General features: G+C 38.5%; 1 protein-coding gene across 8 annotated transcripts in view; it reads left to right on the top strand.

Annotated features, from left to right (window-relative positions):
• The window catches only part of MAST4 (microtubule associated serine/threonine kinase family member 4), a 307392-nt gene that overhangs the window by 245569 nt on the left and 37549 nt on the right, over positions 1 to 24274 (top strand). For all 8 annotated transcript variants that reach the window (XM_087741356.1, XM_087741355.1, XM_087741354.1 and 5 more), the window contains 7 exons: positions 1740 to 1897; positions 4755 to 4830; positions 6266 to 6475; positions 9180 to 9281; positions 13437 to 13569; positions 17849 to 17916; positions 20333 to 20418. In XM_087741356.1, coding sequence (XP_087597482.1) covers positions 1740 to 1897; positions 4755 to 4830; positions 6266 to 6475; positions 9180 to 9281; positions 13437 to 13569; positions 17849 to 17916; positions 20333 to 20418 — 833 coding nt within the window. The remainder of the gene's footprint in view (positions 1 to 1739; positions 1898 to 4754; positions 4831 to 6265; positions 6476 to 9179; positions 9282 to 13436; positions 13570 to 17848; positions 17917 to 20332; positions 20419 to 24274) is intronic.

The following is a 24274-nucleotide window of genomic DNA, read 5'->3' as shown; positions in this document are numbered from 1 at the left end:
GTAGGAAACACGCTGTGAGGTTAACTGCAACTAGCTGTCATAGTGTGAGATAAGAAAGTACTTATCTGTGCTGTGTGTGGTAATGTGCTGAGACTGAATTTCATAAATGAGTTACCGGGACTCAACAAGTTACTACCTATCACGTGAACTGTGGTAAATTCTTGGTGTGCATGCTTCTTAGCCTGCAGCAAAGCAAGGTAATGCAATCTTGCTAACTTTAACTTGTTCTGATGTGATGCAGCCTTCCCATGTAGACCAGTCCTGCGTGAGTTAACCTTTCCCAGCAGTGGGTTTTCTTTTTTGCTTTTAAGAGATGATTTCATGAGATCTAGTGTGATAAGTAATCTTTTGTTGAGTTCCTAGGAATTAGGATATATTCAGCCCTTACCACACAAGTTGTCAGGAGGTTATGAAGACTGCCTGATTTCTGTGCTTATCAGCCTGTATATTGCCTGCTGACCTCAGCAATGTAAGGCAATATTTGTACAGTACGAAAATTTATTGAATTCCCTCACTAGGGATGATAAAACAAAGAAACTCTTACTGGGTTGGCCTCCAATAACAGAGCAGCCAGATGGAGGTTTTGGTGTCCTGTATGAGAAGATACATAAGAATAATAATGTGCACACAAAGACTGACATATAGAAAAAAAATCATTTTCTTGAAAAAAACAGCTGGAGATTGAAGAGCTCCAGAAAGATGTACAAGTTTTTGGACTTCTTCCCCTCTGCAGGTAAAATAAAGGGAATGTCTGCATGGTACCAAGGAGCTTTGCGCAGTCATATAAGGATATTTGTGAACCAGCTATCTTGGAAACTAGTTTTGGTACCAGAAACAGTAGAGCATTTCTCTGTCTACATTTGTCAGTCCAGTTTAGCAAGGCTGGTTGTTAATGCATTGAACTAGGACATCAAATACACACTCAAGGAAGTAGTTTCAAAGTTCTACCTCCAAACATTTATTGTGGCTCAGGTAGCTAGCCGTGCTGCATAAAAGACAGTAAAATATGATAGTACAATCATCTGCATTGCTTTATGTGTGGCTTTATACATGCAGTTTTGCAAGGCTAGTTATTGTGGTAGCACTTCCAATTTCATACCTGTCTGTATCTTCCAATTTTATACAAAGTGGATGGTTTGAGCGTAATCCCTTTCACTTTTGTCAGCCATAGAACCTGTGTTGATAAATGTATTAAGTTCTTTCACTTCATTTTAAATGTACAGGGTTTTATAAGAAAATAGCATATGAATTTTTTTCAGCAAGAATTTAGATTATATTTCATTTTATTTTAAAAAGCATCCATAATGTCTTAAATATGGATAATGAAGTGCCTTCATTATGTAGATTTATCATTTGTGTTGTGGCAGTAAGTTGTACTCTATGGTTATCATACTTAGGCTGTCCTACTCAAATAATTAATTTTCAGCACACCCTGTTTTAACTATTCTTATGTATTGGTGTGTGTGACTGATACTAGATGTCATCTTTTCCTTAGAGGAAATTTGAACTTTTGAAATGCAACAGCTCTTTCTTGTGCAACTGAAGTAGGTTTTTTATACTTACTCTAATCTAGCTCATTAAGTTGAAACTAATTATTTTCTTCTTTAAATTGGTAGTCAGGCGTAGGAAACAGTAACTATAATTTTTAAATTAAATGGCTTTATTCATGAGCACTGAATATGGTCTTGAAAGTGTTTTTTTACTCTGATAGAAGCTTGTGTTCTATTCTGCTCTTGCAGTCGTCCTGCTCATCCCAAGAGAAGCTACACCAGTTACCATACCAACCGACACCTGATGAGCTACATTTTTTGTCTAAACATTTCTGTACCACTGAGAGCATTGCCAGTGATAACAGGTGCAGGACCACTGCAATGCGCCCTCGGTCCCGAAGTCTCAGGTGAGTTTGTCTATCTGGAAATAGGGGTTGGATCTCAATTCACATGTTCTGGAGCATCATGGTTTTGTACGTTGGGGGCATTCACTATTTTTGAAATTGCTGAAGTATAATACAAGAGGTACACACCTGAGGCTGAATTACGAATAGTCCTTTTAAATTCTTGCTCCTGGTTTTGATCATGGCTTACTTCAGTGGTTAATCATTGTAAGCTAGGTCTTAATGAAGGCAACTAACCCACATGAACTGTCTTGATGAGCTAGTCATTGTTGATCTGACTGTAAGCACTGGTTCTCTTCCAGAATTCAAACTGTTCACAGAATAAAGTCTTTATTTGCAAAACTAATTCAAAATGTATTTGTATTGTAGGACTATCTGGAAAGAAATGTGATAAAGAAAAAATGGGGTGTGGGGGGGTATGCACTCACTTATACTTTAACCAAGATGAACTCTAGTTTGTTTCCTGAAGACTAGGCTTCTGCGTTTCACTTGTAGGGGCTGTTTGTGTAAGATGTGTTTTATCTAAGATCAGTTCTAAACTGTCAGAATAGTTTAGGTTTGGAAAATGCAGATTAATTTTATGGTTAAGTTTTCAAGAACTGGAAGGAAAAAAAAGGATGTAGTGTATTTCCAATTGTCATATTGATCCTTTGAAAAGTTGAAACATAGTTTCACAGGTGTACACATCTTAAGGACTGAGTTTTTTAGTGCAATATATTTTAACTCTGCTTTTTGATTATTTTATTTTAAAATGTGTGTACACTATTGTGACAAATGTAGTTGAAACTACATGAAACTGCACAGTGATTATGAAGAAAAAAATCCCGTTTCTTCATTAGAAGATGACAGATTGAAACTGCATTGTATTTATTGCCACATCTTCAATTTTTTTCAATTTCTGTTATGCTTTTAACACTTAAAAAATTAAAATCTTCCATTTGACGTCACAGAGCATGTACAAATACTTCAGGGAGAAAACAAAAGCCAAGCATTTCAGAAAGGGGATTATGCTGCAGAAGTGTTGTGATGTAATTATGTACCTACCCTGTCCTCAGTGGATTTGCCTATTTATGGCTGTAACAGATTGTCAATATCAGTTAGCATTCATTTTTGCCCTTTTAGAAAGCCAAAAGCCAGTTCTTTTTCTCATGCAAGAAACCCCTATGTACATGTTACGATAAAGTCACTCCTGGAGGATAGCATCCCCTTTGTGGGGTCTTTTTCCTACTCCACATCTTTTAGACCAGACTGAAAGGGCCAGTGTCACCAACCCAGGAAAATCAGATGGAGATTTTTCAAAGGAATTATAATGGACAATGAGGCTCATGGTAGCAAAAAGCAGTTTTGTAGGTTAGCCAAGGCCATAGGTAGCTTTTATGGATTGTTTTCCTGCAAGTGTCATGCTTTTTGTACAGGCACAGTGCCCCACCATTGATGGAACTCATGCCATGTATATGCATTATTACATATGCATACATATGCATATACATGTATATATTACATATGCATATGCACGCATATTGGAGCCAGTTCTTTTTAATGTCTTTATCAGTGATTTGGATGAGGAGATTGAGTGCACTCTCAGTAAGTTTGCAGATGACACCAAGATGGGCGAGAGTGTTGATCTGCTGGAGAGTTGAAGGCTCTACAGAGGGACCTGGACAGGCTGGATCAATGGGCAGAGGCCACCTGTATGAGGTTCAGCAAGGCTGAGTGCCGGGTCCTGCACTTGGGTCACAACAACCCAGGATTGCATCAGGAACAGTGTGGCCAGCAGGACCAGGGAGGTGATAGTCCCCCTGTACTCAGTACTGGTGAGGCCGCACCTGAAGTACTGTGTTGAGTTTTGGGCCCCTCACTGCAGGAAGGACATTGAGGTGCTGGAGCGTGTCCAGAGAAGGGCAGTGAAGCTGGTGAAGGGTCTGGAGCACAAGTCCTATGAGGAGCAGCTGAGGGAGCTGGCGTTGTTTAGCCTGGAGGAGGCTGAGGGGAGACCATATTGCTCTCTACAACTACCTGAAAGGAGGTTGTAGCGAGGCGGGGGTCAGTCTCTTCTCCAAGTAACAAGTGATAGGACGAGAGGAAACAGCCTCAAGCTGCACCAGAGGAGGTTTAGGTTGGATGTTAGGAAAAACTTCTTCACCAAAAGGGTTGTCAAGCATTGGACCAGGCTGCCCAGGGAAGTGGTTGAGTCCCCATCCCTGGAGGTATTTAAAAGATGGGTAGACCTGGTGCTTGAGGACATGGTTTAGTAGTGGAATTGGCACTGATAGATTAACAGTTGGGCTCGATGATCTTAAGGGTCTTTTCCAACCTAAACGATTCTGTGATTCTGTGATTATTTGTAGGAAGTTGCTGCCTTTTTCTGCTGGTGAGATTGAAAACAGATGGGTTTGGTTTTTTTTTTTAAATTATCTGTTTAAAAAGGAAAAAAAAGACTCATTCTTCTCAACTTTTTCAGTTGCGACTAACAGAGTTCTTGGTCAGGTCTTGCTATTTTTGATTGTATGTAGCCTTCAAAGGGGCAGGTATAGCCTTAATTAACAGTTAAATATATCTCCGTTGCCCTTCTGAGAAAAAGGTGATGTTTGTAAGGGTTGCAAAACTGTCTGTATCCTGTAGTTTAGTTACAAACTAAGAAGGTAATATAGTTAATAGTTAGGTGTCAAGCACATGAAATAATTTTTAGGGCCTGGTCAGAAATAGCGGAAAGGAATGAAGTGCACCGCTGATGAGAGAATGTACCTTTCCAGTGAAGCCTATGTTGACTTTTTGTTGTAAATATACTGTACAGAAATACAATAACTAATTGTAGTTCATGCTGAGACAAGTTTAAAGGGATAATTTGCTTTACTTGCAGCCCTGGACGTTCTCCTGCCTGCTGTGACAATGAAATAATTATGATGAACCATGTCTACAAAGAAAGGTTCCCAAAGGTAAGATACCCAGTATCTAAATTGATAGGCTACATAGGTTTTAAGTAAGTGATGTTTTTGTTATGGGAACTAATGATCCAACCCTGGTAATGGCTTTCATAAAGCATCACCAAGCTCTTATTGCAAAGATAAAATCACAATAAAGAAAATCCCTGCTGAGAACTGGACGTTCGTTTGGCAAAGCTGCTGAACTGGTTTTAAAATGAATCATGCTGGTAATACATTCTGCTGATTGGAAGCCGACAGTACATTAGATTTCAGTAGGTGGTGTGTACTTGGGGCAAATGTATACTGAATTAGTAAACCAAAAATAATTTCTGTTGCTGTCTTGTACAGCATCTGCTGATATACCTGTAAATTCCTTCCTGTAAGGGCATTTATTCCTTTTCCCAAACTCTCACTATATCCTTACTTTAATTGTGAAGATCGGTACACAGTTGTGGGGGGTTGACTATGAGATACCAAATGAGGACATGTTGCTGTTGTGTCCAGAATTCTGAGACACAAATGAGTTTCTAGGTGCCAGTGTGTAGCTCAGAGCACTGCTCTCTCGGTTGCTCCTAGGTTGCTCCTAGGACCCCTGGAAAACAAAATAAGGTAAAGCAGATACTGTTCCAAAAAGTGCCTAAAAAATAGAAGAAATTTCTTTGTATTTCTTCATAGAAATATGAAGAGAGATTTGCCAGGATTTGCAGAGCTATTGAGCAGCAATCTGAAGTGTGGGACAACCCACTCATTTCAATGTTTAAGATACCCACTAAGAGGGATTACTTCTTAATAATAAAAATATCTTTAAGGGTTTTTTTAAGCATCTCCAGTTTTGTGAGAACCAGACAGTTGGTTCTATGAAACAGACACATCTAGCAACCTACAGACACATCTAGCAACCTGCAAACACATCTGGCAGGACCTGTGAGCCTGTGGTGCTTTTTATCAGTCAATGTTCATTCAAACTCTGCCCAGTGAAATATTTTCATGGTATAACCTATATGAAAGGAAGGAAGATATTTTCGTCTGTAGTAGCCACAGTTTTAGCAGAACAAACTAGGCGCCCGTGAGATGTGGGGTTTTGTTTTTTGTTGGTTTTTTTTTTTTTAATTGTTTTGACTTGGACTTAAAGTTCTGGGTGTTCCTTTAGGTTCTGTTCAGTGATCATCACAAGATCAGTGCACAGCTAATCACCAGTGGCAGATAAAGGGAAGGATCTGTGTAATAGAACAGTAAGGCTCTGGCTTTTCTGGACTGGTAATGTGAGGAAATGTTGTCTGTCACTTTGCCTTTCTGTTTGCTTGCTCTTTTGCTTCAATCATTTCACGTGTTTCAGCTAGGAAACTTCTTAGGCAGTACAGAAATGTTGCAGAAACAGCACTAAGCTTTGAGGCTGTTAGTTTCATGTAAAGCTGATTTAATGTATCGTGTATCTGTTTGTCTGTAGGCCACAGCTCAGATGGAAGAGAGGCTTCAGGACATTATAACAAATCATTCTCCAGAGAATGTGCTTCCCCTAGCAGATGGAGTGCTCAGTTTTACCCACCATCAGATCACAGAACTGGCTCGAGATTGTTTGGATAAATCCCACCAGGGCCTCATCACGTCACGATACTTCCTTGAATTACAGCAGAAATTAGACAAATTGCTACAGGAGGTATGAGCCGTGAGACTGTTGTGACGTTTACTTGAAAAATTGTCTAAATCTGTTTGCCTAAGAGTTCTTGTCGTAAAATAATCACGACTGTTCACTCAAATAATTGTCAAAGTGGTATTCCTAGCAGTTCTAGTCTATATAATGACCACTACAAAGACTATAAGGCATCCTAGCATACTAGTCTGGAATAGATGTGTTGTAGAGATTTCAGAAACAACAGCATTTTGCTGTGCAGTGCAAGTTAAGAAGTGTGTGCATAAGCCCTAAATGAGGAGGCTTGCTATTCCATTTACTGTGGATAAATGAGGAAACATATACACTTTCTACTTTATCAACCCTACTAATTGCCTGCTGTGTTGAGAAAGCAAACAGCAACCCTTAGTTTTCCGTTAGCTAGAGGTTATTTAATTATTTAAATATTTATAATATTCCTTTCATAATTAAACTGTTTATTAACAGAAATAATGTCATTTCTAGAAGTGTTGAAACTTCCATAAAATAAGCAGCTAAATGAATTAGGAAGAACTTGGAACTTGACAAAATAAATGTGCTATGACATAAGTCACTGCAGTTTATGAATGTATCATTTTTAAAACAATGAGTACAGCATGTGATGTACTCATTGGTTTGTGTGGGATTTGATAACACATTATGAGCCAAAGTGAATATGATAGACCAGCAGATTTGATATTGACTTGAAATTTTCCCACTGAGATATTAAGATACCATGCCTGTCTTAATTTACGTCTTTTCTTCGGCTTTCTTTTGAATGAAGAAGCAGTTGCTAAAGGTTTTGGTTGATTCCCCCCCCCCCCCCGCTGCTTTATTATTAACTTCTGTTCACTAAATAGGTTTTCTGCAACTACTGTATTTTGAACTTTTTCTCTAGATAAAGCAATGGAAAACTTAAGACATCAGTGCTTTATTTCTGGATTATTGAAACCCTGTTTTTTAAACAGAGAAAATACATAGAGCTTGCTTACTAGTCAAAAGGAAGTTTGAACTAGTAACCTTCTTGTGAAATATGCACATTTTTATGATGCCAAAGTGCAGGCAGGGTTGGCCAGTTGACTGGAGATGTCTGACTATGAATTATGTTACGCTAGCGATAATGTAAAAATACAAGGAATCATGTCTAAGGTAAGATTCACTGAACCACTGTCAACACTGTTAGTTACTGTTAACAATATATCCCGTAAAATAGCTACACAATAAGAGTTTAGAGTACATGTTCACTCATTCACTTAACATCCCTTCCACCCAAAACCCACTAAAAAAACCACTGTAGCAAGTTATTCTCCAATCTGCATATAAAGCAGTGCATTATTAAAAAACCAGTGAAACACTCATTTTCTCATGTTCTATGATGCTAATTCTTTATTATGTAGAAATTTCTTCTTCTGCAAAAACATAACACCTTAGAATATTCAGACTTAACTTTTGAGTCAACTGCATAATACCTGTTAATAGCATAATATGACAATAAGAAGACTTTCTCGTTGCACAACTCTGTTATGGGCACTCAGTTGTGCTTTGGATTCATGTGATTCATTTGTTGTCAATTCCCAGCTGCGACGTTCAGTAGAAAGCTGCGTCTCCTACTGCTACTTGGCACGTTGTGATTACTTTGCATAACCAGGGGAAGACTCCCTTGGGATTTGAGCAGCTTGGTTCAGCCAACATTTTTATAATTCTAAGGTCAAGTGGACCTGAATGCTCCTGCTTCATCTCTCCTAAATGTAACATGTATTGCGTCTTTTGTTCACATACGCACCTGAGTGTTCACAAAACCGTATGAAGGTACTTTAATTTTGCTGGTGATTAAAATAGGCAGGCATTTTGTTTACAGAAGAGTTTTCTTTGGACTTAGTTGATAGTGTGCAGAACATAAATGCTTGTGTCCAGCTAAGGTTCTTCCGTAACCTATTGCGGAGTGATAGATGGCATTTGTGCCTTTTTCTTTTTTCCTTCTTTAAACTGCACAGATTAATTCTTCTCAGATATTCAGTGTTTTTTAAAATTGTAGTGCTTATATTAAAAGCAATATGTAGCTTCGTATTTTTATAGTTTTTTTTAACTTCAAAAAATATAAGATATATGGAAAGTATTTATTTGTCCATATTAATCACTTTTAAATATTAGTTTCTTAATTAACTCTCTGGTTTTCAATAAGCAACAGATGATGAAAAACTTAAGTCTACGGTTTCTACTATTCAGAACGAAGAAATGCTTTGATATTTGAGTGAAGGGCTATTAGTGTGTAGAAATCAGTATCGATTTGGCATGGATGTTGCTTATGTTTATTAACATTACTTAGGTCAGTTTTCATTTCATGCTAAAATTATTAACAAGTTGAGACACAACTATACATGTAGAGAGATGTATATTGTATTGCAATGTAGTCCCTTTTGCAAAACAGATGGTAATAATACTGTGTAAGTTTAAAAAAAAAAAAGTAGCTATTATGTCCATTGTAGGCACTTTTATTTTGTTGTTACAGTGTTAGAATTGTACAAATGGGATTACTTCAATTTGAAATTACAGCGGTGCTCAAATCCTTGTTATTTCTGCTGGCATCTTGAAATTGACCTGCTGTTTTTCTCAAGTACATGCTTCAAACGCTCAAAGGTGTCCCAGATACCATATATACTTTCCTGAGTAGTGCATTGAATGCAGTTTGTTTTATTATCACTTTATCTTTTAGGCTCAAGAGCGATCAGAGAGTGAAGAAATGGCATTTATTAAGCAACTTGTCCGAAAAATCCTGATAGTTATTGCTCGTCCTGCTCGCTTACTGGAATGCTTGGTAAGATCGTGCTTACTATAAGTAGGTTTTTCACTTGTTAGTGTAGGAAGATTTCTGGCTTAGTATTCAAGGTCCTTTACAATCGTTTTTTGAAATATGTCAAACAATAGGGTAGGGCTTCATTGTTGGTGGGATCCTTTCTGCTTTTATTTGAGGAATGTAGGATTGGCAGGGACCTCCTGCAGTTGTGTTTGATTCCCTGCTATTGCAGATACTATGTTACAGAGCCCCTTTCATCAACTGAGGAAGCTCCAGTTTGAAACCAGTTGGGTTTTTCTGCTGTTTTGTTAGGCTTTGCTGTTCTTTGGGAAGACTGTTCCAGAATCATAATTGCTTGGTGGTTTTCCCGTTCTTACAAGTTTCATAATTTTGTTTCACTCCACAGCTGCCAGAGCTATAAGCAGCTTGCAGTCAGCTCTGCAGTACCCGATCTGGGTGGAACAGCAGCAGAGGGATTAGGGTATCTGGATATACAGATAGTTGAAGTTATACTGGGGACCAGAAGGAGCAGAAGAGTTAACTTATTATGCATGAGCATAGCACTGATGTTGCCAGACGGGGCTAGCTTGTGCGAGGCCATGTGGGCGTATTTCTGCTTTGCCTGCCCATGCTGTGGGAGCTGGGATAGCTCAGGTGCGGGAAGTTGCTCCTACGCACAGAGCCAATGTGCTTCAGTTGTTCAGTGGAACTAATAAACCCTCGCAGAACAGAGTGTACTCAGGAGGTCGGCATAGACACCCAAATACCATGTAAGAGCCAGCCTGTGTCCAACAGGCCTGGCAGGGAGCCTGAGCTGACTTTGTTGAGCCACTCTGCTTGCCAATACTGGGATCACAGTGTTGATGTTGCACACAGCTATTTGAGGCTGGCAAGGCTTATGTGGGAGCCACTAACCTGCTGCTAGACTCAAGTTATGCCTGAAAGTGTCATAACTGCATTTGCATGGCACTGAATCTGAGCTAGTAAGTCTTTCCAACCTGACTTTGGCTCTGTGCTGTGTCTCTTCATCTTGTGGCACAGTTAATCCACAACCTGGCTCGTTCAGCCATGGGCATTTTGGGAGCTGCCTCTGTTTTGTTTTGGAAACACCATGTTTCAGTGTTCCTAGTTGCAGTTTGTTCATGATTTGCAGTTCAGAAGGAATTTAAAATCAGGTATGTGCTCTGAATCAGCATGAAAGAGATGTTTTAAAAAAAGAAACAAAGGCAGGCTTTAGAGAAGGGGTTGCCTTAGCATGTCCTGCCTCTGCCATTGGATCCAAACTTGCATTACTCCTTCACCCTGAACCCTGAAATGCTCATTCAGTATCTAGTGTGATCTTCCCTGCTCCATTCCCAGGGTTCACATAATCTTTCTCCACCTCTTCACCCAATTTCTCATATGATGGCTTGTTTTCCCTCTGGTCTGCATGCTCCTCTATCGTCACACATGCAAAAATGCCCTTAAATACATCCCGTGGGCTGACAGACTGAGGCTTCTTTATGATGCTTTGTCCTTCCCTTCCATGCTTGCTGGCTCTCTCTCACCTACCTCTGCCCCCAGCGTTATCATTGCCTTTTACCTTTTTAATTCAGGTTCTCTCCTGGTGACCTATTTGCCCATTAGTTCATTCTGCCTAAATGCTAAGTTCTATAGCTAACTAGTCCAAATCTCCATTCACTTAGTTCCCAGTTTCTGTCCCTGGGATTTTATCCTAGGCTACTTGCTCTGCCTTATCATGCTTCAAGCAGAGCTGTTGTGCATCCCGTATCCCTCCTTTTGCTGGGCCTGCTGATGGAAGTGGAAGGACAGTGTTGCGAGGCCAGGAGATGGCTGTGTCTCTTAGTTGAGAGTTTCAGAGCAGCAATTGCAGAGAAAAGCCAGCCTTAAGAGTGTTCTTACTTCAGATGGGATCTTTAGGAGATTTAAGCTGGAATGTAACAACTCTGCACACTATGTTTCTACAGAGGCAGGTAGCTTGAACAAGTTTAGGCATACTGTCACAGAACAATACATTTCTCATACAAGAAGGTATTAGCCTACTCCATAAATGCCACTGGAATCACATAATCTTACAGAAACAATATTGTTGTTTTTCCATAGTGTCCTTCTGGAAACTTTTGAATAATATTGGCTGATATTTTAGAATGTCTGTCTGAAATAGATACTAGGTATGGAAAACTTCAGCCTCTGTAAGAAAGTTCATGGCATTGTAGGAAATAAATCCAGCACTTTTGTCATGAGAAGTTTCAGATACCATGTAGTAATGCTGTCAGTTTTCTGATGGTGATCCTGGCTCAAGTGTTCCTGGTATGCGAATTCGTATTTTTATTTGCTTTATAGTCATATGAATAAAGCTTTTGCAGTTTCATATGTGCGAAGAACTACTGCCAAATATTGAAAGATTTTTCTCCATTTGTACCTAGAAAATGAAACACAGTGGGAAGCAAAGTAAAATTCTAATTATTCGCACATGTATATGTATATATGTGTGTGTATATTTAGAAGAAGAGATACATACACACACATATTGATCTGATTAAAAGTATCTGTTTTGAAATTACCTTGCCTTACTAGCAAGTGTAGGAGAAGCTATATATCTGCCACTGCAGCAAATAAAGAGTTGATGATGTTTTCATGATGAAGGTAGGTATGAAGTCATCACGTTGATGTGTTCTTCAGTGCCAAGGAGTAACATGTAAGAGATACAGCTGGGGATGGCATGTCAGATGAGGAGACTAAGGCTAAAACAGCATGTAATACTTAGTTACTTCATTCAGATTTTTAGGCCGTTTAGCAGCATCCTGAGACTTTGAGCTAAATAAGAGAGTTCATGGGCAGTTCATGGGTTTGTGGTAAATCCTTTGGAGTAGGCTGGAGATGATGAAAATTATTTCATGACAAATGAAAAACCAAGATTGTTTGCACAAGACTGAAAATTACAAAGACATTTCATTTCAGATGCGCCGCAACTCCTCCTGGTAGGTGCAGCAGTTTGGATGCTTCCAAAATGAAACATGCTACCTGATTTCTCAAGCTATCTTCCAGGTTGGGACATTGAGTTCCCAAGTCCTGTGTACCCTGAGGACGTAGGACAGGAGCCTTGTGACTCAGCACACAGACTAAAGCCCCATGGAGTTATGGCAGGCCATGAAGCGACCAGCAGGGAAGCTAACTAGCTCAGCAGTCTTTGTGGCTTCCGCATATATTTTTGACAGAACTGACTTACTCCAGCAAAAAGTCTGTTTTGTTACATGACTCTGACTGGCTCTCACTCTATTAAGCATTGCAGCTGTTGTGATCTCTGGTTGGCATGAACATCTTGAAGAATGTAATGGCTATGTGAGAGATGTTTTGGTATCAGTTCATACTGGTAGATAGGGAAAGTCTATTTTAAAAAAACCCAAACCTTTTAATAAACTTCCTTGTTCCTTTCAATGTTTTCCTATTTTTATCATCTATGAAGGTAGTAAAATAAACGTATTTCCAAGGGACTTGGGGGCTAGGCAGGGTTTTGAGTTTCTATTTTTTTCTTCTTCTTTGAGGCTTGCCTTTTAGGCCTGGTATAAATGATAGTTGTAATATAGTTGGTTCCCAAAGGAGGATGTTTCATTTCTAGATTTGGAACAATTGGATCAATGAAGTTCAAATGTTGTTTTCAGCAACTTACGATTTCAAGCTTCGTTTCAAAGTTAGTGATTTATTTAATTGTATTTTCCATAAAACATAGTGCATATATATTGATTAAAATTATTTGACATTTCATTTAGAAGTAAAAGTGGAGATCGATATATTTACATAGTTTCTTTATGTCGGTAGTGGATTTTTATATGCAAGCGGTTGCAGGGAGATAGTCTTCTGTGTGTGAAATCTTATCACTGCTGGTTATAGGTTATTTCACTCTGAATATTATGGGAAGTTTTGAGGGCAAAGAACTTACTATTCTTTTGAAGTAGTGCTCTGAAATAACGGTATGAAATTTCATTGCTTACAGCATGTTACATGGTATAAGAATCATAATAGAGTAATAGACTACTAGTAATAGAATAAAGAGGTATTGTTTTTAATAAGGGAAATGTCAAATATTCGCAACAGAAGAAGCAAAGGAAGTTTTTATGTTAGGCTTTAAGACTTCAGTTTCTACAGGGAGAACAATGGTGATTATTTTTCTTCTAGGAATTTGATCCCGAAGAGTTTTACTATCTTTTGGAAGCAGCTGAAGGCCATGCTAAAGAGGGGCAAGGCATTAAAACAGACATCCCTCGATATATTATTAGTCAGCTGGGCTTAAATAAAGATCCTCTGGAAGGTAAGTGCATCTCCTGGTCCAGCTATAGGCTCCTAGATTCCTCCTCCTCTATGTGTTTAATCATTCTGATAATCTGCACATACCTGAAAAGGGGTCAAAGTAAAGATGGTAGCAGAACAATTTGCTAACCTTCACAGTTCTCTCACAAGCTCAAAGGCATTAAAAAGGGGATCTGAGATTTTTCTGTTGTGAATATCATTCACAAATACACTGTGTCAGTGATATTCATCATCTTCTTCCAGTCTGGCAATGCAACTTTCTTATTTCAGCTCTAGCTGAAACTTGCTGGTATAATTTGATGGCAACTGTTACCCAGCCATAAGTAAAAATGAAACTGGGTTGAGCTGTTATTTGCCCTTCAGTGCCCACAGGCTCCCACATCTTAGAGTCCCTGAGAAGACTCTCTCCCATTCCTGTTAAAACTGCAAAGACTTAATTTTCTGGGTAATTTATGTGTTCATGTTGAGGATTTCTGTAGGGAGAACTTGGGTTCCAATGGAGGTATTGTCATTGCAGAATTTTTGTTTGCCTGATTCTTCTTTTAAGGACAGTGTTGGAAAACCTAAAATTACTTCTGTCTCCTAACCAGACCGTCTTCTCTTCCATACTCAGACCAGGTTCTATCACTGGTGATGAATGGAAATTGGTTCATTGTGTTCAGTGCTAGTCCTGCAATCTGGAAGAAATTGGCAGAAATGCCATCATGGAAAATGAATCTAGCTAGTGCCATTTAGCTTGTCTTCTGTGTTATGACCCAGGACAAGGGGGATCTCTAGGAGAAGACTTGATAACACAAAATAACAGCAAAAAACTATGATAAACTTTCTTTTAACCAGTTCTCATGATGCAAGATCACATTTCCTTAAATCAAAGGAGTAGTATATTGTGTGTTGAAAGAAAACTTTTTTGTTCAACTTCAGCAGCTTGTGAAGTTCAGCACTGCCAAATGTTGTCAGAAATTTGGTTAGATCTAATTCAGTTAGATTGGATGTTGTTATAGATGATGTTCATGTTATGTTAACATATTTAAAGAAAGTCAAGCCTATTATTAGTCTGCTTCCTACCTTCACAAAAGAACTTCCTCATCCACATTTAGTATTATTTTTATCTGAGATACAGATGAAAACAGCTTTGACACTTTTTGCTTGGATTTGGAGTGCAGCAAGGATGCCAGACAAATTGGGAAAATATAAATACTGTTTTCCATGTGGTACTAGAAAAGATAAAGTAGTAGCTTAATTCTCTGCAAGATAAAGAGGTGTCTGCTGGATTTGGGGAGCTGTTGGTTTGGCCTAGACTGACAATTCATAAATTGTTCACTGATTAAGTATGCAAGGTTTAATTTGGAGTGTGGGTTGAGAGTTTTAGTATTATTGACCCTGGTTCTGCCACTTGAACCATATCTTACTGATTGACTCTTTCTGGCTACTTGGATAAAAGTGTTCCTCAGCATGAGTCAAGAATCTGACACTACCTAGGTTTAATAATATCTTTGAATTTTTTTAAATAGTTTATTGTGAGAGAGGTCTGGAGAGAAATGCTATATACAAATAAGAGGTACTGTTTTCTCAGACTAAATATTTATTTTATGTGAGTGTACTTCATCTAGGACACATAATTACATTTCATGAATTGAATATTAATGAATATAACATAAACTTTAAAGCATTCCAGGATGATTGAAATGTGGGTTTTTTCTGAGGGGAAAAAATGGGCTATGTGGTTTGTCAGTAAATACTGAGGGGTGTATGGTGTATGGATTACTGATCTTTGGTTCAATTGGAGATTTGGGCAATTGAATTATTTTGTGTATCATTTTAAAGGTTAATGTGTATATAGATTTCTGATCAAATAATTCAGGCCATCTGATTTGTATTAATGCTTTCCTGCCTCCCTACAAAAAGTGATATTTATAAGCAGTATAAATCACTGTGCAATGACTTCTTAAATGATCTGGTTTTGGTTTTAAATTGGTGCCTCTATATACGAGACATTTCCTAAGTAAAAATAAAAGAATGGCACTATGCGTTTATGCTCTGGAATTAATTGTTTACAAAGAGAATTATGCGGAAACACTGTATTCATTGCTATAAAAAAAAATTACATGAAGATCATCCTTCTGAGAGAGCTTTGAATTCCTTGCATGCAAAAATGGAAAATATTTAGAAATATTTGAATAGCAGAAGAACTAAATCTTTCAAAACAAACAAACAAAACCCACCTCAGTAATGCCACTTATCCTGAAACACAGAATTGTATTTTCAACTAAGGTGTTAAGTTACGTCTGCAATGTTCATAAATGTTCCTGCAAAGGATTTTACTTCCTCTGCAGAGAAAAGCAACCTACTTCTTTGGACCTTTCTCTACTTACCTCCTTTGTTTGCTCCCATAGCTGTAGTCTCCTTTCTTTGAGTGAAATGATGCATGCATTACTTGGAGATAATGCTAGATAAATTTATACTGTACTGAAAGCAATACCACAACAGATTCATCACTTAGCAGAGACTGGTGGCTGTATTTCTGAAGAGTTCCCCAGGGAGAAATTTTTCCCCATGGTTTTTAAATTACCATCTTTACCTTTTTGAATCATGAGTCTTCAGAAATGGTTTAAATCAATGAAAGAAAAAGGGCAGATGTTTAATGGTATTTAGATGAGTTTTAAAAATCTCTTCAGGCATTGCAAAATGGTTCCATAGCTCCCTATTTCAAAAGCTGACTCTTGGTTCCATTCCATTACTACCTACTGCTTGTAAAGAATATGTATTTCTCAGATAATGGTTATTTTGCAAAAGTTCTGTTTAAAAATGGCTCATTACAATTTGCTATTTGTGAAAATAATTTTGGTTGAGAAGGCTGTCAAAGTATATTATTCTAGCTTGCTTGGTTCTCACCCATACAGTAAAGTTTTCATCAAGACTTCTACTATAAAAACCCCATGTTCACAAAACTCTGACTTTTGCCAGGGAAATCCACTCCAGTTTTGAGTTTGGCCTATATCATTTTAGCTTAGGCTTTTTTTTTTTTTTTTTTTTTTTTTTAGATTTGTTTGTTCTTGGTGGACATACTTTTCACTGTTTATTGATTCCATATTCAGAATTTTTTTAATGCTTTTAGCTTCTCTAACACTTTAAAGATCTGTTTGTTTCCTGAAGTGACATTTTCATTACTTCTGATTCTTACACTTTACAAAAGTTGTGTTTTGGATAGTGATTACAAATGAGAGTTACTCCTTAAATCTTCAGCTGTTCCAACGGAAAATTATCTGTATGGTTAATTTTCTCTTAATGATTACAGTAAGTGTTGTGCAGAATTTCACTTGTAATAGTCACTTACTATTATATAGAAAAATTCAGTTTAGATATTCTATGTAAATATTAAATTATTTTTTATATTGATAAATTCAGTTAACAGTCCTGAGATAAAAATGCACCTCACAAATTTCAGGTGGTCCCAGCTCTGATCCCCAGCACAGAATTATGATAAAATGTGCATCTTTGGCTATGTGAAGTATATAATTAACTGTGTATATGATTAAAGTAATACTAAGCTTCTCAGTGTCTTTTAGCTACCAGCTGTCCTGTTTAGCTTTTATTACCCAGATGAATTCTTAGTTACTGGGCCCCTGAAGAACAGCATAGGCTTAGGAGCTCTGCAGCATAGGTTGACCCTGGCAGGGACAACCAAGTCAAGTTGTAGATTCCCAAAATCTTAGTTTCCCAGAGAAGTCGTCTGTATTAGTGACTCCATAAATTACAAGCTTCTAAGAAAATGGCTTTTAGCTTGTCCTGTTAGGCATGTCAGCATTTCTGTGTAGAAGGTGCAAACCATTTGGAGTCCATCTCTGTCTAAACTAGAAGCGTTTTGCTGTAACTGTGAAGGAGCCCTACAGGGATGGGGCCTACTATTAACCCCTCAGGGGCTGAGATCTTCAGGAGTTTTAGCAGCTTAGTGCTGTCTTTCCCTTAAGGCTCACATCACATACAGGTCTCAGAATTCCCACATCTCAGCAGTGATAATAGTATCGCTCTTCATTGCTTCATGGCTGTTTAAATTCTTCAGTGGAAGATTACACAGGCATTGAATAGCAGGTCTTCCTTTTCCAGGTGGAATTTTTTTATGTGTGCTTGGAGATGCCCTAAAAGTTATTTGACAAGTACTACAGATAGGACAGCATGTTCATTAAGTATTCCAGAAAAGTGTCACTTCTCAGGTTTTCTGTGCTTCATTTAGTTTTGTATTTGTTATAGTTTAAAATGAAGTTTCTAATCTTTGTTTCCAGAAATAGCGCAGCTAGCTAACTGTGACAGTGGAACAGCAGAAACTCTGGAAGTGGATGAATCAATAAATGTAAGTTCTCCTGTTATGCTGCTGCTTTTGCTGAATCTGAGCAAGGAAAAATAAATGTGTTGTGTTCCCCCCGGCCCTGCTGCATTGTATTTTCTCCTGGTATGTGTAAACAGATTGACTAGAACAGTGGTTAATCCTCAGACTAATGCCATGGTGCTCAGCAGACAGAAGGCTCAAAAAAATGTTAGAACAAAACTTTCTACCTATTTTCCTAGATGTTGCAGTGTCTTTAGCTTCCACAAAGTTAGTGTTCGCCATGTGTCAATAGTTTTACCACAAAATGCACCACTGCTTGCTTTATTTCTGTCTGATTAATGTATTTATTTTTCTTTTAGCAGGACTTCTAAACTGTTTCATAAAAAATAAAGTATTTTAAACAGATTTTAAAACAGTCCATTTACAGAGGCAGCTAATGATCAAATTGAGGGAGACTGAACAGATCCAGTGAAGAGACAAGGAAGAAATGAGCAAGTTAGCAAATAGCCTGGATTCAGAAAGTTAGTTTGCAATCTGGAAGATTGTGCATTTTTCTTCTGAATCTATGTTTGAAAATATTTGTCTACAATAATGGGTATCTTACAGTAATATTTTGTCAGATGCTTATTCAGGTTGGCAAAAGGAAAACGAGTTGGAGGAGTTGGTTGGGCTGAATATTTTGGGCTTAAGTGCTCCCAGTTTTAATTATTTTTAAAAGTCAGTTCTGATACCTTGGATTTCAGTCAACAAAGTAGATGGAATTCTAACAGCTTGGTGTTGATTTTCAGTGCAAGTGGATAGAAGAAGCAAGTGCAGTTTTGGGGGATGCATAAGTAATGCAGTGGTACTTTACAGGTACTTACAAATATTAGTAGAGTTTAAAATACAGGCATGTGGTATCTGTTAAACTAGTTCTGATATGCTACAGAAAAGGCATCATCCTCTGGTACATGCTGTATTATCTTGAGATAATTTCTGACTTTCTGGCAAAATGCCACCTGTAAAGGCTTCCATAGTTGTGACATGAAGGGTGTTTCTTACTCTGTTGCTTACATTCAGCTGCATTTAAAATACTGTGTTTGACCTGAGCAGTATTTAGTGGAAGGATGTTGATAAACTGGAGAACAGACAGAAAGAATAACTAGAAGACTTAAAGGAAGTGCTGAAGTGGTTTTAGGGGATTCTAAGGTGCAAACTGGCTTAGCAATAGAAATTGCAATTGTAAAGTTATTTGTGTTGTTCAAATGTTGAAGAAATACAGGAAGGATAATGCAGTGTAATGAAGGAATGTAAGTAGGGGAGGTGATGAAATGAAATCAGTAAAGAAAAGTGAATACTTGAAAACATTTTCTCAAAGTGTAGCTGTGGAATAAACACACATGGGAAGTGACAGGAAGCATAATCTAAAAGTAAAGTACAGGACCATTCAAAATCATTATAAATATGCAATTAGGAAGAATCCTGTATTGGCAGGCAAGTGGGCTAAACAATTTAATAAATTGTCTCTCTCTGCTCCTGTGTAGTTCATTATATTAACATATTCACTAATCTTCTTGCACTGAATTTTCTTTAGTGAGCATTTAATTGAAAAATGTTCCAACCATGTCTACTTTCAACCTTAACTATTACCAAACTGCCTGGATAGGGATCGTAGAACTTCTTGGAGATTTGGAAAACATCTTGAAAAGGATCTTGTGGCTTTGGAATAGTGAATTTGGAGTCTCGTGCCCTCATCATCCCCCCTGCTCCCCAGTTCTAATTCACACTTACATCTTCAAGATTAATTAAAAATTAAAGCTAGATAAAAGGTTGTGCAGTACTCGAGACAACTCCATTTTGAAAATGTTCTGGTATACAAGTAGGTGAAAGTGACCTCTGTAATGGTAGAATTATTGCATTTTTATCTTCCATATTTTTCTCTTTCATTTTGCGTCTCTATTCACAGTCTGTCCTAAGTTATATCACAGTCTATCCTAACACATCAGTTTGAAATGTGCAAAAGTTTATTTGAATCAATGAGAGCTCATCTACATTTTGTTACTATCAGGCTGTACTACCAGAGTCAGATTTACTAAAATGGGAAGGCAATGGCCAACAAGTGCCTGGTGGGATTCACAGAAGTCCGTAGCTCCAGATAGGAATTGCCAGTAACTCCTTTACCAAAAGCCTTGGTGCCTGTCTGCTGTAACCTGTGCAGGTAGATAAGTAGACAGATAGCTGCAGTGTAAGAGATACTTTTTGGATGAAAAAGCAGCTTTGCTTCAGGAGTCCCTTTGGTCCCTCTCTGTGCTAGCTGTGTGGCTAACTGGCCACAGCTTTTAGCTGGTTCATCGGGGTGCGACAGCCTGGCAATAGTTGTGTTTTGTTCATTCTTTATTTTCCCCTGATTTTGAAAAAAGTACTGTATTAACTTTTTTCTTTCTCCTGTCTCACTTTGAAGAGCTCTAATACCTCACTGAAGCTACAGAGGAAACCTCGGGAAAGTGATTTTGAAACAATTAAACTGATTAGTAATGGAGCTTATGGGTGAGTAATCCATGAGTGCAACAGCTCTTCTGCATTTTATTTTTGCTTAACTTCCCATTGTTTCTTATTGTGGGGATGTTTATGTGAGGGAGTTTGTTTGCACTGCTGTTTTTTTCATTCTGCTTTCCTGTTTTGTTGCTAATATTTGAAGTTCACAAGAAAAGCTTTTTGGAAAGCCTGCTAGGCAATAATGAATTACTGTGTGCTACAGTAAATTAAAATACTGAATATTACATCACAAAGATTTTTCAGAAGTAGGTGTCATGTAATGACAAAGATGAAATCTGAATAAATCAAAAGGCAGATTTAAAGCCACCTTTATAATACTGGAAACAGCCTATGTTTATGCACATGTGAAACAGAATAAAACTGCATCTGTAGGGAGACAGATTGTTAAGAATTACTGCTTACTTGACCTAAAAATATTGGTGAAATAGAACTAAATTTCCTTAAGTAGGGCAGCACTGTTTTGCTGCTTCTCTGTGGACACTTCTATCTTCAAATTTTATCCAGATAGCTTTTAAGGAATTGCTGTTACTTGTTTGGTTGCTGGGTACTTAGAAAGTGCACAGCTTACTGCCCAGTGGTATGTTAGTCATCTGGAGATATCCTGGAAGACCAAGAGAAAATTATATTAGCCTGGGCCTTAAATGAACACGAAATGTCTTCTGGAGGTACCATGCAAGTGTCTATCAGCAGGCAGAAGTCTGTCTTCAGTCATCTTTTCTGATCAGATACTATCTGTTAGACCCTTGATTGGCTCCTCATCTGCACTGAAATGTATCAAGACAGGAACTGTTGGGTCTATGTAACCTGCAGGACCAGGATGGATGTATTGGTTCAAAAAAGAGGGGTTTCCATCTTGAGGTGAGGAGCCCATCGCCAAATGAGACCGTGTCACAGCCTGGCAGTGGAGAGGGCTATACTGCTGTCTGGCACGGACCCCATTAGACTGGCTCTGCTCTGCGCTACCTCTGCTTGAGGTAGGAAGCAGCAGCGACCTGATAGGACTGAGCACTCTTTGAAGAGACCTTGGACATAGAAGAGAAGGCACCTGCAATCCACCGACTGAAGTTGTGCATGCCGTTTTAATGGCCTGAGGCTGATGGGCACAGTAATACTCTCTGATCATATTCAGTTAAAGGTAACCCTGAGCTCTGGGACAGGAGGCACTTAGTACTGCCTAGTACTGTTGGTCGTGATAGCTTGTGTGGAGGCTATTACTTGTGTCCAGACCTGCTTACATAGCTTAGCAAAAAGCCTGCAGGAAATAACATCATTTGCATTAAAGTTATGTGAATATCCAAATGCAATTTCTCACTAGTCAACCTCTGCACAATTCATTTTTTCAGAACTTCTCCCTAGGCAAACTTATTACTTACTATATGCCAGTTTCTCCCAGTTACCCCAGGACTTCAAAAGCCTTTCTTCCAGCAGTTAGCAGTAGCTGCTGCTCTCCTCCCTGGCTGCATCCCTGTCTCTTTCCCTTGGCAGATGCTTAGTCCCTTCCATTCCTCCTTTCATCTACCCAGTTTCCTCTTTGTCTTACTGGAGGAGGATAAGAAGAACAGTGTGGGGTGGGTCCTCGTCAGAGAAAAGGGTGTCTGAGTCACTAGATCTGCCCAGCTTCCCAGCAGTTTTAGGGATGGGGAGAGGCAGGAGCAGCTGCAGAAGGGCATCCTGCAGCCAGCAGCATGAGGCCGGCCACCTAAAGTCAGAGGTCTGGTAGACCTGTGGCTCTTGCTCCCGAGTTGTTACAGTCAGAAGGAGCCTTGATGAGCCATTAAGAAACATAGACTGGAGATAACCGTCTATGTGAAACCAAACAAGTAAGGATCTGAAAAGCAGGAAAAGAAAGGATGAAAAGCCATGGCTTTCTATGGCACATACGATGTAGGCATGTAGGATTTTTTTTCCTCATGTTTGTGACAGGGAAAATTAATACTTACGAAACACCTTTTTAATGCCAATAATACACGAAATTGGCGATATAAATGTTGTAAAAATTGGATGAGACCCTGATAAATTTGTGAGGAAAAGGAGAGCTGGTAGAGGGTGAACAGCTTGGTGTGTATCCGGATTCTGCATTAATCATTATTGTCTTTAGCAAATGTTAAAACAAGGGTAGGCTGGTGGGTTATACTGTGGTAGTATTAGAAGTGGAAATTGAAAATCTCATCAGTTTAGTAGAGTACTGTTATTTCCGTCCTTAAGCAAACAGTAAGAAAGTAGACTTTGTTGGTTTGGATTTTTGTTTTAAATGGTTACTTCTTAGCAGAAAAACCAAGAACAAGAAAGAAAAGAAAGGTGCAGGCCCTTACTAATTAATATAGAGGAAAAGGAACACACTCAGTGAACTGTGAGACAATAAACTTCTAGAAGTATTTACTCACTTTTAAAAGTGATTTTAGCACGTAGTCACTTCCCCTCAACTAGTCTAAGTGTAAGGCTTGTGCTCCTAAATTCTCTAGGATATCACTTTTTCAAAACTGTCTGTGTGGTTGAAGATCTCCACTGTGGTATGTAAGATAAGTGGGACCATAATATCAACAGACCATTTTTTGATCTTTATTAAGTGTTTTTTCTGTTGGCACCAATACTATCGGTGGTTAATTTACTCAAAAGTTACTGGCAAGTTTAAAGGGGTACACATCACGATCACCTAAATGCTCTTTAAGCCATCTACAAAATGGAGTGTAATAAAGCAGTAGTACCTGTTCCATCTGTGAATACAAAGCAATAAACTGCCCCATAGGCATTTATTGCAGTTTATTTACAAGTATAAGCAGCTGAAATAAAAGTTATTGTTGTTAGCTACAAGGATTTTTTTTCCCTTCCATGTTTTTCCAGGCCGTTAATTTTTTTAAATTACCTAAATATGTGTGAATTCTGCCTGTGCTTCACTGATTTATTCTCAAAAATATGTCAGTGGGCATGTTTTGTGCTCTGACTTAGTAGAGATTCAGTATGCTATTGTAATATTTTATTTATTTTGAGGCTATAATGGAAGGTTTAATTCTGAACAGATTTAAAAAAAACCCCATGCATTCTGCTGTCTTTGATTTTGCTGTGGTGTTTTTGCCTTCATTAGTGAAATGGAAAGCTTTGCTTGACAGGGTAATTGTTGGTCTTGGCATGGTGTAGCAGAGATTTGTCAGATATGTTAAACTTGATGAGTTTAAATATAAACTATTGGTTTTGTGAAGGTTTGGGCAAATATCTTAGCAGTTCTCTGGTTTTAATTGATTGGGTAAACTCATTTGTAGTGCAATTAAATGACTGTATAGTAGATGAGGTGTATCAGGCTTTTGGGATTGGCTAGGAATATACAAGAAGTTAAACAAGCTGTGAATCAGTAAACATGTAGGATGCTGGCCAAGTCATTAATGGTTTCACAAGCTGCCTATCTGACTTTTTTCAGCCCGCCAAAACTTTTCATACTTCCCAAATTTTAAACTTTTACTGCAATCACAGCAACTAGATTGGAAGGGGGAAAGGGGCAATACCAGTGAGTGACGAGCAATGGGATGGCACGCAAAGTTCAAGGAGCTGCGTGCTAGTGAGATTCCTCAGACTGCTGCACGAGGTAATGGGCACAATGAACCATACTTGAAGTGTTTCTACACAAATGTGCGCAGCATGAGGAACAAGCAAGAGGAGCTAGATGCCTTGGCCCAGTCCCAGAGATATGACATCAGGGGCATAAGTGAAACCTGGTGGGATGAGCGCTGTGACTGGTGTGCCATGATGGATGGTTACAGCTCTTCAGGAGGGATAGGCAGGGCAGGCAAGGCGGCGGGGTGGCATTGTATGTAGTGGAGGGGCTGGAATGCACGGAGGTAGCAGTTGGCAATGG

Source organism: Nipponia nippon, unplaced genomic scaffold, assembly GCF_047370975.1.
Source record: "Nipponia nippon isolate SJK-2023a ecotype South Korea unplaced genomic scaffold, ASM4737097v1 scaffold_8, whole genome shotgun sequence".
NCBI lineage: Eukaryota > Metazoa > Chordata > Aves > Pelecaniformes > Threskiornithidae > Nipponia > Nipponia nippon.
The sequence above is the reverse complement of the archived record's forward strand: the minus strand, read 5'-3'. Positions and strand labels throughout refer to the sequence as shown.